This window comes from Lissotriton vulgaris, chromosome 8 (assembly GCF_964263255.1).
Source record: "Lissotriton vulgaris chromosome 8, aLisVul1.2, whole genome shotgun sequence".
Classification (NCBI taxonomy): Eukaryota; Metazoa; Chordata; class Amphibia; order Caudata; family Salamandridae; genus Lissotriton; species Lissotriton vulgaris.
In genome coordinates, this window is record NC_141696.1 from 1,411,274,064 (window position 1) to 1,411,289,198 (window position 15,135).

Sequence of the window (15,135 nt, forward strand, 5' to 3'; positions counted from 1 at the left end):
GAGCAAGCACAGCGAGGGGGCAGGGAAGCAAGCACAGCGAAGGGGCAGGGAAGGAAGCACAGCGAGGGGGCAGGGAAGCAAGCACAGCGAGGGGAGCAAGCACAGCAAGGGTGCAGGGAAGCAAGCACAGCCAGGGGGCAGGGAAGCAAGCACAGCCAGGGGACAGGGAAGCAAGCACAGCCAGGAGGCAGGGGAGCAAGCACAGCCAGGGGGCAGGAGAGCAAGCACAGCCAGGGGGCAGGAGAGCAAGCACAGCGAGGGGGCAGGGAAGCAAGCACGGGCAGGAGAGCAAGCACAGCCAAGGGCCAGGGTGGCAACCACAGCCAGGGGGCAGGAGAGCAATCACAGCCAGGGGGCAGGAGAGCAAGCACAGCCAGGAGGCAGGATAGCAAGCACAGCCAGGGGGCAGGATAGCAAGCACAGCCAGGGGGTAGGAGAGCAAGCACAGCCAGGGGGCAGGAGAGCAAGCACAGCCAGGGGGCAGGAGAGCAAGCACAGTATCTTGCATGCCCTCTGTTAGGCGGGGTGAGACTGGTACAGAAAAAGGCACGTGCACCTGGAGCACCCAAAAGCTAAATAGGGTCCCACTCTTGCAAATAGGACAATTGAACTCGTACATTTGTTGGTGTTTTGCAGCGTGTCGGAGATACACGCAACCGGACAGGAAAAGTAAACACACTGGCCTGTCAGACAACCCATCGGGCCCTGCCTGATTGCCCTATAGGTCAATCTGACCAAATGTTAGGATGCTGAATGGGAAATTCCTCCTTACTCCACACCCATACAAAATCGCCCCGCTGTCTCCTTGTTTCTGCCCCTCCGTCCAGCACGTGTTCTCTAGCACTGTTGTTTACAAGTTGTGAGGGAATATCCCCGTGTCGAGATCACGGCGAAGGTGGAGAGATATATGTTGGGGGGGGGGGGGGGTGTCTCACGGATTATTACTCTCTGAACCCAATACATCGAGAGTCTTACTCAGCGAAGAGGTGGATATTACCCTGCGAAGGGCAGGGTAATATCCATCCAAAGGACAGGAAGGCGGCCTCGGCGCTCTACCTTCTCATCAGCTGTCTAGGCACCAGGGATGTCAATATAAAAATTGGTGCCACTTTTTAGGTGAACATCCCCCTCAAACAGGAGGTGCAGCGCCTTTACCACGACCACCTGCCCTCTCCTCCCTGAGGGGGCAACAGCACCAACGTGTGCACAGAAAGATACCAGGCCTTCGCGCTCCGACGCTGCCCATCTCATCCAGCAGGCATCGGGAGAACCCCAGCGCGCCGTGACCACTCCCTCATTGCAGCGCAGCAGTGATGGCATTAGACCTGTACGTGCCCCTTCCCTGTAACCCCTAAGACTGGTGAAAAGAGCTCAGCACAGCTCTAATGCCCCCTTCTCTCACCACAGCTCAGCATAGCCTGTGTATGTAACACTACTGTCAGCAATCCTGGACAGCAATCCTGGACAGCGGCAGTGCCAAGGACGTCCAACCGTCTTCGGTGCACCCTTTCTGTGCCCTCCTAAATCAACACTTCCTGTTCATGGAGCATTCAATAGGTGTGTCTGCCCCTCCCTCACATGCTCGTCACACACTGCCTCACCACAACAATCCTGTTACAGGAGGATAGGTGCCCGGACTCCTCACACACGGATCATGTAAAACCCGCAGGCAGACGGGCCTGATGTCATCGCACTCACCACGCCCCCCGTCATCAGGCCTCGTTTACCAGGCGATGAGGGTTACGTGGGGAAGGGGACGCGGCGGCACCCCCTGCCCTCACTCCCGGCAAGAGAAGAGGCGGCATCGTTCGTGTATAAACATACCTGCTTCGTCGGTTGTGGCGCCCAGGCAACGGAGGGCAGATGTGGAGAGCAGCAGGGCCGGCAGCGGTGACCCCGGGAGGCGCATGGTAGCGGTGTGTGTCTGTCTGGGCAGGAAGGTCGGACAGTGAAAGTTGCAGTGACTCGGCTTCCCTGGCTTCCTGTCTGAGTCACTGAGACTCCGAGAGAACTGTGCAAATAGCACGCGGCGATGGGGGGAAAGCGGGACGGGGGCTCGAGAACGACTCGCGGCGGCAATCCGGGTAGGCTCCCGGTGAATAAAATAAATAAAACCGGCAGACATAGCACACTGCAGTCTTCTGGCAGGCGGCGGCGGGGATGCAAGGGCGAGACGCGGTCGGGCAACAATGGCGGTCGCAAACATCCGAAGATTTCGGATTACCATCTGCGGGCAGCAGAAGAGGAGGCTCCCGTCTGCTTCCGGTTTTGTACAGAAGCACTTCCGGGTCGTCCCAGACAGCGCAGCGACCCGGGGGGGGGTGGGGGTGAAGGACTGGGCTCTTTTGGTCCCAGCGGTGCCAGGGCACAACACCTGAAACCTTCGTGGGTAACCTGCTCCGGCGTACAAGTCACAGAGACACGGGACACTTCCTTCGGCGTCAAAGAGTCAAGGTTTATTTACTGCAGGGAACACAGAAGTCACAGGAAGTACATCGAGTGTAGTTCGGGGAGACTGCTTCAAATTGGTTTTGTGGATCGCTCCTTTTATACAGTTTTTACCCATAAGATAACATGAGACACAATAGTTTACAACCCGGTTCCCACATTTAGCTCTCAGAGGGGTCGCTTTGGTCACTTTGAAACACATAAGGTCCGGAACATAAGTGCGGAAACATTTGGCGGTTCCCAACTGTAAAAACCCATCTTCCCATCATTAGCAAATTCCAATCAGCAGTAAAGTAGATCGAAATAGGAACGAAGACAGGTGCAGAGGAAGACGGAGACAGTGGGGAGATCGGAAAGGGTGTAAAAGGGGAGGTAACGAGAAGCACGAGATACAGGCATCAAAGGGACGTGCCTAATGAGATGCACGGCTGAGACAATAAGTCCGTGCGGCAAGATGAGCCTCGAGCGGCGCCATCTGCCTTACAGCAGCAACCCCCTCGTCATAAAGACACTTTCAAAGGACATGTGTCTTCCGCAAATATCTTGGGAGTCCCAGGGTCGCGAAGCGGACAGCGTCCGTTCGCTGACTACTTGAGGGCAAGAGACAAAATGGATGCCGTATCTAAAATGGAACCCGTGGGTACAGATGAAAAGCCCACCTAACAAACGAACGGTTTAAGTTAGCACAGCGAAACTGCGCACACTTACTAAACTCGTCATTTGCGGTTCATAGATACTAGACTCGACCATATTCGTGCGAGTCGGAAACACCACTTACAATTGTCACGGAACCTCAGACGCTCCTTTTGCCCTCATGTAGGCAAGCACTAGTCGGAATCATATTCGATATTCATCAGACCATCAAGATGTCGTTGTAGCATAGCTCTGTCCAACCGAGTCCCCTTGGTAACAGATGGTTGTCTCATACACGTTGTAGCACAGAGGCCACATAAGGCAGGACCACACTGCACACAAAGGCAACACGTGAACAGGAACGCTACCACAACCCCGATGATCATCAGAATCTTCCAACCCCAAGTCGATACCAGGCCCCAAAACCATCCAAGTAACGTCCAATCCCCTACATCCACGTGTATGGATTCGGAGATCTTATGCAACTTCGAGATGGCTTGATAGACAGTAGGAGCATTATCTGGAATGAAAATGCAACAGCTCGAATGGATCACTTTACATACCCCACCGCGATCTGCCAAGACGACATCTAAAACCATACGGTTTTGTAACGTCATAAGTCTCTCCGCCTGAAGTTCTGAGGTGATATTACCAAGGGCACTGGCAGTAATGTTAGCTGTCGATTCTACCACTCGAGTCAAATGTCTCAGGTTCCTACTATTAACCATAGGTCCCCAAAACGGGAGGAAACCCTTGAAAAAGTCTCCTGCCTCTTGACCGGCAGTATCCTCTTCGCTAATTACGCCTCGTACAACTCTAGTCTTATGATAATCGGCATCTACAGTGAACGTCGGAGGCAACAGATTTGCAACGAAACATGAGCCCATGAAGTCTGTGGGCAACCATGTGTATGCACGATCATGACAGATAAAGTATGTACCCTTGGCAGCCAGAAACACAGGGGTCGGGGACATTGGCAGAACGTAACTTTCAGTGCAAGCACTTGCTCCAAGTGAGGCTTGCGAACCACGACCCACAAGACAAAGATTACCAGTGTGGGGTACGACCCATATTGGAGGCGAGCTTTTAAGCTGCTTTTCATTAGTGAACATACTATATTCCCCTCTACTTAGGACCCTATAGGCTTGTACCTCTTCTTTAGGGATGAGAAAAGCATCATGGATCTCATCTTCCATATCCCCTATTGCCATCGATAGCACCCACTGATACGAGGTAGGACCAGAGTTGGGGGAACGTTGTTCTGGAGTGGGGTGGAAACCCAGTGCGCTTCGAAGCATTGTTTGGAATGCTCGAGCTGACCCTTGGGAACTATACGGTAACACCAGATATGGAATTCCCTTACCCGTAGTATGTGGCATCAACCCACACACCCAACAATTAGTAGTGTTAACCACTAACTGATGCTGATGGAGGAGCTGAATAAAGGAATTGTTGCGGAATTCTACACGTCTAGCCTGTTCGTGTTCCGGTAACATGTGAAAGGAATGAGGAGAAGCAGTAGAAGTAATAGAAGTAAGATTAGGGTAAGGAGTAGGAGTAGGGGTAGGAAGTAGAAAGTAAGACATAGTGTAATACACCCCACCCGCCAAAAATGCAGAAGCAGTCAGAAACAATACAAACAACTGGAATACAAAACATTTAGTACGACTAAGTTTCTGCAGCTGGACTCTATACGCCTGAGCTCCCTCCAAATCATTCAGCTTCGAAAATGCCATTTCCCTACGACCGTCCGCAACGTTTCTTGACGCACTTCGTTCTGTGCAGCAATAGTCAATCCCCAGGAGTTCCTAGGAACCGACGGCCTTTAACCTAACGTCAAGACCTACTGTCCAGAAGGAAGTACGCGCGCGGCCCTACGGCCCTCAATACACAATATGTATATATGTAGCACAATATTTCTCAGCTGTGGAAGGAAAAAGATACAAGAAAGAAGCTTGATATATGTACAAAACAACTTTCAATGATACGAATGTTCAAAAGTTGATCAGGGGAAACGAGGATATTGCAGTTATCAATTTCAGCAAAGCAAGAAAAAATTTTATTTGTCCTTAGTGTGAGAACGCAAAGAATATCGATGTTTCCCGGGACGTGTCTGCTCGTCGAACAAAGGATCCGGTGAAGAGACAGCGTCCTGTTGATCAGTTTGTTGATTTGATCTTGAGTCTTTTGCTGACAAGTGTTCAACAGTGGCTTTCTGCTGCGCTGAGGGTTCTCCAACAAGCTGTGCGTCGCTAAAAGGTACAACCGCCGGCAATGTCTCTGCTTCTGTTGACGCAATGCCTTTCCTCACCCACGGGTCTGCCGGCAAAGGAAGAGGGACTCGCTTACAATGGGTAGCATGTACCCAATTCTTCCGCCCCTCAAGACGAACGGCAGTCCTCGTGGCCAGGAGCACCTGGTATGGTCCGGTGAAACGGGGGTCCAGATTCTTCTTGCGTGAAAAATTACGGGTAACCACCCAATCCCCGGGCTGGAGCTGGTGGCCTGGACCCTCCGTCTGCGTCGGCAAGGCGTCGTAAACCTGTTGATGAATTAACCTCAGTTTAGCAGTCAAGTCATGTAAGTAATCAATCAACATCGGATACTCAAGATCAACGAATATACCTGGCCTAGGAACCCCCCACACATTCGCAGGACGGCCGAACACTATTTCATAGGGACTAAGCCCTATTCGGGAGTGTACAGTCGCCCTAGTTGACAGTAATGCTAGAGGCAAAGCGTCAGGCCACGAAAGTCCAGTCGTAGCCTGAATCTTCGCTAGCTTTAGTTTAAGGGTGCCATTGTACCCTTCAACCAATCCAGCTGACTGGGGATGATTGGCGCTATGGAATTTCTGATTAATTCCAAGGCCCTTACACACACTCTTCATCACACTTCCAACAAACTCACTTCCGTTATCAGACCACACGACTCTAGGCATTCCATACCGAGGAAAGTATTCCTTCAGTAGGATTTTCGCAGTAGACAAAGCAGTATTATCTTTGAGGGGATAGGCCTCGATCCATCGGGAGAATGCGCAAACCACAACCAAAACGTATTTCAGGTTATTGCATCGCTCCATATGGATGAAGTCCAATTGGATCACCTCAAAGGGATACGAAGGAGGAGCAAAACTGCCAGGGGGAGTTGGAGTTCCTTTGCCAGGATTGTACATTATACACACCATACAATTCTTCACCAAACGTTCAGCACATTTCGTAATTCCATCATTCTTCCACACATCAGCCAACAACTTGCAAATACCTTTCGCGCTAATATGTGCTAACCCGTGTGCCATTGTCACAACGGCCAGTACATACGCATCAGGCAACATCCATCTTTTCTGATCCGACAAATCAATCCAGCAACCATTCACATCCAACCTTCCCGTACTTTCTTTCCACTTCATCTTTTCAGTATCGGTGGCCTCATTCTGAATCGCTTTCACACTCTCTATAGTATCCTCACACATACTCGATTCTGTAGGCCACCTAACCGAACTCGTCACATACATTCGAGTGCTAAGGTTCCGGGCAGTCTCCTTAGCAATCTCATCTGCAAACGCATTACCACGACCAACATCATCCGTCACTTTACGATGCGCACTACACTTAACAATTGCAACTTGAGCAGGCAAAGTCAATGCATCCAAAAGATCGTTCACGAGCTGGCCATGCTGTATTTTCGTGCCATGTGACGTGAAGAAACCACGCTCTCGCCACAACCGTCCAAAGCTATGCGCTACACCGAAAGCGTACTGGCTATCGGTGTACACATTCACACGTTTCCCTTTTGCTAATACACATGCTCTAGTAAGAGCAATCAGCTCTGCAGCTTGGGCAGAATTCTGATTCAATCTCGCAGTCTCAACAACAGTATTCAACGTCACAACAGCATAAGCAGTAGTCACATCACCATTCGGCAATTTAAAACATGACCCATCCACATACAGAGTGCCCTCCGGGTCTTCCAATGGGGTGTTTTTAAGGTCCACTCGACCTTTTGTTTCCTCCTCTGTCCGCAAGTAACAGTCATGTTCTGTTACTGCATCTGACTCTGCACTACTTGGTAACAAAGTTGCCGGATTTAGGACATTACAACGTTTTATCTGAATGTGGCTTGCCAAAAGCGTCAATTCGTACCCAGATAACCTCGCACTCGTCAAGTGCTGAGTTTTCGTTCAATTCAAAAGAGTATCGACTGCATGCGGAACCATCACCGTAAGCATATTATCCATGACCAATCCTGCTGATTGTCGGATAGAGACCGCAGCTGCCGCAGTTGCTCTCAAACAACTCGGCAATGCTCTAGCTACTGGGTCTAAGGTCGAGGAAAAATATGCACATGGACGTTGCTTACCACCAAAAGGTTGCGTTAAGACACTCAAAGCACAACCTTCCCTCTCGTGAACATATAACGTGAACGGCTTACTGTAATCAGGGGTACCTAACACAGGAGCCGAACACAATGAATCACGTAATTCAGAAAAACTTTTCTGACATTCTTCCGTCCATGGTAAAGGAGTTGAAACATCCTTACACGTAAGAGCCACCAATGGTTTCGCTAGCAATGAAAAATTAGGAATCCACTGCCTGCAGTACGACGTGATACCTAGAAAGGCACGCACATCTCTTTGGGTTTGTGGCACAGCCATTCGCGCAATCGCTGCAATTCTCTCTGGGGTCAATCTCCTTCCCTCCTTTGACAATAAGTGACCTAGATAGGTTACTTCTTGACAACAATATTGGAGTTTAGAAGGTGACACCTTGTGATTCAACTCACAGAGATGTTGCAGCAACGATACCGTAGCAATTTTGCAAATGTCCTGAGTATCAGCAGCCACCAATAAGTCATCGACGTATTGGATTAAAGCCGCACCAACCGGCAACCTAAACGCATCTAGTTGACCCTTCAAAGCTTGACTGTAAATCGATGGACTTTCACAGTAGCCCTGAGGAGCGCGTTTGAACCGGAAGCTACGTCCACCAAGAGAGAAACCGAAAAGGTCCCTGCTCTCTTCGGCAATCGGGATGCTGAAAAACGCATTTTTCAAATCAATCACCGAGAACCACGAAGCAGTAGCTGGAATCAGAGTCAGTAGCGCCGTGATGTCAGGCACAACAGGGAATTGAGGAACCACAATTTTATTTACCTCCCGTAAATCGATAACAAAACGATAAACAGGCGGTTTGGTAGGATCAGTACGTTTAAGAATGGGCAGTACAGGGCTGTTGCACACGTTTCCCCGAGTCTCCTCAATAACATCTTTCTCGATCAAATCATAGATGATCGCTAACAAAGCTCGTTCACCATCAAGGGAGATACGATATTGGGGAATACGTGGCAATCGCACATTCGATTTCAACTGAACAACATAAGGGGAGATATCAAGTAGGCCCACATCATTTGGACCCGTCGCCCACAAAGACGCAGGAAGAGAATCCAATTCCGGTGGAAGCTTATCGAGGGACAAATACATGGGAGAGACTACTCTCTCTCCGAACGTAAGCTTTACACCTGCAGGAGAACAATACAAAGTTGCATACAAACGTTTAAGCAAATCCAGACCCAAAAGATTTTCACCACAACCAGTGGTTAAAATCAACGGAGCTTCGAGCTCACGAGGCCCAATTTTAAGGGGCAAAGGGCGTGAAACCGGATTGCTAACGGGGGCGCCAGAGAATCCAACGGAAACATTTGTTAAGCCAGACAAAGGTGCGCCAGGGAGTTTCGAATGCATGATAGAACTTTTCGCCGCACCAGTGTCCAACAGAAAAGGCTCAACGACGCCCGATGTAGCAACTGCGACGTAAGGCCCTCTCTGATCAACCGGAACTGATACCACTCCCTCTCCTTGTCTTTGGCTGTCCTAGTAATTACTGTCGTCAATTCCCTGATCGACGTAATAATCGTCTACATTGTACTGCGCAGATCGTCCTTGTGATGATCCACGTTGATCGAAACAGTTATTAGAATTTGATGAATTGTCAGAACGGTCGTTCTGAACACCACGACCTCTACCACGTGACGCATTCTGTGAACCACCACGGCCTCCTCTAGACGAATTACCACTATTACGATCATTTAAAGCAGGACAATCAAATTTAATGTGTCCCTCCTGTCTACAATAAGCACATTGATTGTACCCTAACGAAGATCGTTGAAAAGAGGAATCATTACGCGGCTGCGATCGATTCGATTGCGACTGTGATCTATTCTGCTGAGACGCATTCTGATTAGAACGCGGCGGATACGCTTGTTGCAACAACACTTTAGTTTTTAGCTCTTTCGTCTTTTTATCAGCACGGTCAGTTTCCTCTTTCTCTCTATTTTCGTAATATTGCGCCGTAGCCAATATCTGAGCTGAGGTAGAAACGGCCCACGCACTTTCTGAATTCTTTAATTTATTGCTCAAGTCGGGCAATAAGTTCGATACGAATTTATCCACAAACAACCGTTGTCCACCCTCAGTACCCATATCCTGTCCACTATGATCAACGAATGTTTCCTCGAACCTCGTGAAGAAGTCTGAAACACTCTCATCTTTCTTCTGCTTACAGGCTGACAACTTGTCCCAATTTACCCTCATAGCTGGCATAAGCGTTTTCATTAATGTAATGATTCGCTGGGGGAGAAGTTCAATCATCTGCTCAGGCTTAGCGCCACCAACTTGCAACCCATCTGCCGCTACAATGGCCGCCCAAGTACCACCTAGTTCGTTTGCGTGATTTTCCTGACGAATCTTCGCCCATACCGGTTGCGGTACGACATTACCGAACAACATGTCGATATCGGCAAGATTCATTACCGTAGCATCCACGAGCTGCGATAATTCTTTGTAATACCCCGCAGGATTTTTGCGAGGATCGGGCAAAGTTTGTTTCACCTGAAGCACTTCCGATCGTTTCCATGGGAGGTGTATCCACACTCTCTGGAAGAATGGCGGAACCGGGGGATTCGCCCCAGGATTACCTGGCATCCAAACTGGCGGAACTTCACGCATAGGGTATTGGCCAGACCCATCTTGTTTCTCAATGTCCTCAACGAACAATGCATGAGGAATAGGAGCGGGACGAAGAGATAGCAACCGCTCAATAGCGCGTCGGACATTAGTGTCGACTATCAGTCCAGTTGCGAACTGAAGCCGAAGTTCAGACAGGGCGGACAGCACCTCGTCAGGCGCAAAGGCCACTATCTGATCATGTAAGAACTTGCACATTTCATCAAACACATATCTCTGAGTTGGTATGTTGAATTGATCAAACGTTTCGAGGACAACACGAGGTGGATTTCTAACAGGGTTTACTATCCAACCCATCGCCATATTGCATAGCGCAACACGTTCTCTATTAGCAGGAAGCTGGCTACGTCTCTGAGGACCATCAGAACCAGCAGACCCAAAAACAGGTCCAAGCGACTGAAAGAAGTTAGTCACACTGGGAGAATTACGATTACGAGTAGAGGGACAAGAGTAAGATACAGGACTAACAAGAGAAGGAGTAGAAACATTAGCAACAACGGGGGTTAACAACACAGGAGCAGTAGCGTGAGCAGGAGTATGTGGAAGCGGAGGAGCAGTAGGAATAGAAACAGGCAAAGGAGCAGGAACAGTCGGAAGAGCGGGTGCAGGTTGAGGAACTGGTGGAGGAATAACAGGTGGAAGAACAGGTACGGCAGGGACCACAGGAGCTGCGATACCCTGTACGTACGGAGGTGGCGACTTCATAAGATAGGACATTAAAGAATCCTCAACTGCCTCTTCCTTCTTATCCGACTCCGTAGGTAAAGCAGGATAGCATTTATCTATGGACATACGCTGTAGTCTTTCAAACACTTCCTTATCCTTATCCTCCTTATCACGCTGAAACTGCTCAGCTTTCTTCACTATGGTAGCAACATTATCTCGCTCACTACGTTTATTTTGTCTGATCTCTTTCTGTCGGGCTTCTTTGCGCCAGAACCGAAAGGCATCAAACATGGCCGGCCTAGATTTACGTTCGAACAACTTTATTTCCAAATTATCTAAGATCGACGCTTCGAAGCTACCGTGAGGTGGCCAACGAAGATCGCCGTCTTTCTTTGTATATTTTATCCAATAATCGTTAAAAGCAATCGGGCCTAGCCCATGTTTGCTATATAAGTCATAAGTAGGAGTTCCAACCGGAGGTATCGGACACGAGTCCTCCAGCAGGGAATCCGCACCACAAGGTCTACAACAACTGAACAAAGTACTGCGACCAGGCATCTCGCACACTAGCCGAGTTTCACAAACTTCAAGGGTTACGGGATTTACCAAGTCCCAGCAAAGAACAAAACCCTCGGTCTTTGGCGGCTGCAGTCGTCAAACAAATACAACAACAAAGTACGCTAGCAAAGTGTCACCGACAAAAACACTCACACAGCGTGTACAACAAAAACACTCGCTAAAGTGTTTACAACAAAGACACCCGCTAAAGTGTCTACAACAAAGGACTCTGGGAGCGACCCACAAATACTTAACTCAAAGATCAATGGCGTCCTCAGGAAGGCCCGTCAATCGTCTCGCTATACCAAGGTCTACGCCAGGCGCCAAAACAGGTCTACAGTCAGGGCAGCAGTCCGTCGCAGCCGTTAGGAGGCGGGAATCTTCGCGGGAAAAGTCTTCGGGCCACTTATTTCGACAACAGGATCGATGAAGCGGGGTGCACCTTCCCTCGGAGATTTCACACGAAGTTCCTCACGATCGTCGGGCTTGGACCGGTACCACTGATGCAGCCCCACGTTGGGCGCCAACTGAAGGACTGGGCTCTTTTGGTCCCAGCGGTGCCAGGGCACAACACCTGAAACCTTCGTGGGTAACCTGCTCCGGCGTACAAGTCACAGAGACACGGGACACTTCCTTCGGCGTCAAAGAGTCAAGGTTTATTTACTGCAGGGAACACAGAAGTCACAGGAAGTACATCGAGTGTAGTTCGGGGAGACTGCTTCAAATTGGTTTTGTGGATCGCTCCTTTTATACAGTTTTTACCCATAAGATAACATGAGACACAATAGTTTACAACCCGGTTCCCACATTTAGCTCTCAGAGGGGTCGCTTTGGTCACTTTGAAACACATAAGGTCCGGAACATAAGTGCGGAAACATTTGGCGGTTCCCAACTGTAAAAACCCATCTTCCCATCATTAGCAAATTCCAATCAGCAGTAAAGTAGATCGAAATAGGAACGAAGACAGGTGCAGAGGAAGACGGAGACAGTGGGGAGATCGGAAAGGGTGTAAAAGGGGAGGTAACGAGAAGCACGAGATACAGGCATCAAAGGGACGTGCCTAATGAGATGCACGGCTGAGACAATAAGTCCGTGCGGCAAGATGAGCCTCGAGCGGCGCCATCTGCCTTACAGCAGCAACCCCCTCGTCATAAAGACACTTTCAAAGGACATGTGTCTTCCGCAAATATCTTGGGAGTCCCAGGGTCGCGAAGCGGACAGCGTCCGTTCGCTGACTACTTGAGGGCAAGAGACAAAATGGATGCCGTATCTAAAATGGAACCCGTGGGTACAGATGAAAAGCCCACCTAACAAACGAACGGTTTAAGTTAGCACAGCGAAACTGCGCACACTTACTAAACTCGTCATTTGCGGTTCATAGATACTAGACTCGACCATATTCGTGCGAGTCGGAAACACCACTTACAATTGTCACGGAACCTCAGAGGTGTGCTCGAGAACGACTCGCGGCGGCAATCCGTGGTAGGCTCCTGGTGAATTAAATAAAGAAATAGAATCGGCAGACAGAGCACGCTGCAGTCTTCTGGCAGGCGGCGGTGGGGATGCAAGGGCCAGACGCGGTCGGGCAACAATGGCGGCCGCAAGCATCCGAAAATTTCGGATTCGGGTGCGTGTTTTTGGCGTTTTGAGTGACGGATGACGTCACAGGCGAAAGAATGCAAAAAAACACGCCCCCGAATCCGAAAGAGACGGGGCTTTATTGGAGTGACTCTCTTCTCCAATGGCTGGCCTCCGTTTAGGAAGCCAGCCAATGGAGGAGAGACGAAAAGAGAGGTGGGATAAAGCAGCCACTCTAAGAAACAATAATTCTCCGGACTTCCGGCTTGGCCTACGGTCCCTCGACCTAAAAATCAGTAAAAACGGAAAACAGGGAGCCCTAAATGTAAGTAGCTCTTGTTTGAGAAAACGTTCTGTAAGTAGTATGTGGTCCGGGAATATTGGTGGTTTTTGTTCCTCATCTTCTTAGGTTGAGCATGAACTTGTATGGCATTCAGGGAGCCTAGACAGGATTACTTGTAAGTTACGCCAAGATCAGGTACTGCACAACACACACGTCGCACAGCAATCAATGAGTGGACAACTCGACTGTTTTTCATGGTGCAATTTAGCACGCATTTTGTTACCTTCTAACACTAACTTGACCTTGATCAATCATAGGCATACAAACAAGTAGTCAACCACCTACGCAGTGGCTGTAATTTTCTTTCTCAATTTTATTTCAGGCTTTTGACTCGTGCATTGTTTCTACTGAAGAGAAAAGCAAAAGCCCAGGCCAGTCTTTGACAGATCGATGGCCTCCATTATTTGTGTGAAGGTGTATGTTTCTTGTATTAAGCTGAGGATTTTGGTGAAGCCTGTTTTTTTATTTTGAAAACTGACCAATTGTGTCTGTTATTTCCTTTCAGGTGGTGTTGGAATTACATGTTGGCTTGTGGTTTGCAACAAAGTGGTGGCCATTTTGCTTCACCCTGTCAGCTGAGAAGGAAGAAATCACAGAGCCCTAGTGAACATACCAGTTGGCAGTCTTACTGAATACATCAAGGCAGTTAACCACCATCAAATAACACATTTTAGGCATTATTCTGTTTTCTTTAAATACATGCATTGATGCAGGAACCACGTATTCAAATCGTACTACTAGGACCCAGCACAATATAATTGTGCCCCCCACTCTATGTTTTAGATATATGGATGTTTGGAAACCTTGTTTTCTATTTATATGTCAACCAAACAAAGTAATAGATCTGTGAATTTTCTTTTTGATAATGTTTCTTAAATGCACATAGTATGACTTGAAAAAAGCAAGTTAAAAGTCAGTCATTTCCAGAAGCGGTGGTGTGTTCAGCAACAAAACAAAACAGTCCTTATTCCTTTCCAGAGTCGACTCTTTTATTTGTGCAGTGTATATTCGGGGGCCCTGTAAGAAAATAATCAAAACAACAAGGTTACCTTGTTGTTGATGGTCTGTGCATAAAACACTAATGGCAGTAACTTGTGGGTCGCTACTTTTTGGGGACCAGGAACTGAAGCGAAGGATATGGACTCTGTTATTGTTTTGCTGTCATCTTATCTGCAGCTCATAAGCTATGTAAAGACTCTTTTACCCCCGCATGTGTTATAAAGCATGTTCTTGTCGTCTTTGTACAAACGAGTTGTGTTGCTACTCCTCCTGGATATTTCTGGAATGGTGAGATTCTTAAAATCTAGCTCCTTTGCACTTCAAAACTTCGAGTTTTGTGAAGAAGGAAGATCGAAAAATCGGGACAATTACAGTTTAGAATGTCGTTTACCTGTGTTCTCTTCTTTTGTCCTCTCTACTGTTGTGTTTATGTACATTTTCTCTGGTTTCAAATATAAACGAGTAAAGACAGTTTCTCCTGGTGACAGTTTTATAATATTTATATATAATACGGTATGTATTGCCAAGTGTTTGCTTAAGAGTTCTGATTGGTTTCTTCCTTGCTTAATACATTAAGTAGACAAGATCCTAGTAATGCTGTCACCAAGTACATTAAGGTATATCCGTTGCAAATGAGACATTTTCATAGAAGAACATGTACTCCATCTTCCTTAATGTTGAACGAAAGGACATCACTACCACCTTCTTTCCTGTCTGATGCTGGTGCACACTTTGAAGTTGGAGCACCATTTTCAAGACACTGTGTCATCCATAGCTGAAGCTCACTAAATGCAGAGCAGGTGTTCAGCACTTGCATTTGTTCTTAACATTAATAGAATCGACGCTTGCTGACTACTGGTTGCTGGTTGATTGATTTATTAAACCGTTC

The 15,135-nt window shown here is 48.2% G+C and overlaps 1 protein-coding gene across 1 annotated transcript in view; it reads left to right on the plus strand.

The window, feature by feature from the left end:
• Positions 1-14,728, plus strand: part of GET1 (guided entry of tail-anchored proteins factor 1) — a 340,494-nt gene extending 325,766 nt beyond the window's left edge. The window contains exon 5 of the mRNA XM_086935425.1: positions 13,753-14,728. Coding sequence (XP_086791551.1) covers positions 13,753-13,826 — 74 coding nt within the window. The 3' untranslated portion in view covers positions 13,827-14,728. The remainder of the gene's footprint in view (positions 1-13,752) is intronic.
• The last annotated feature ends 407 nt before the right edge of the window (positions 14,729-15,135 follow it).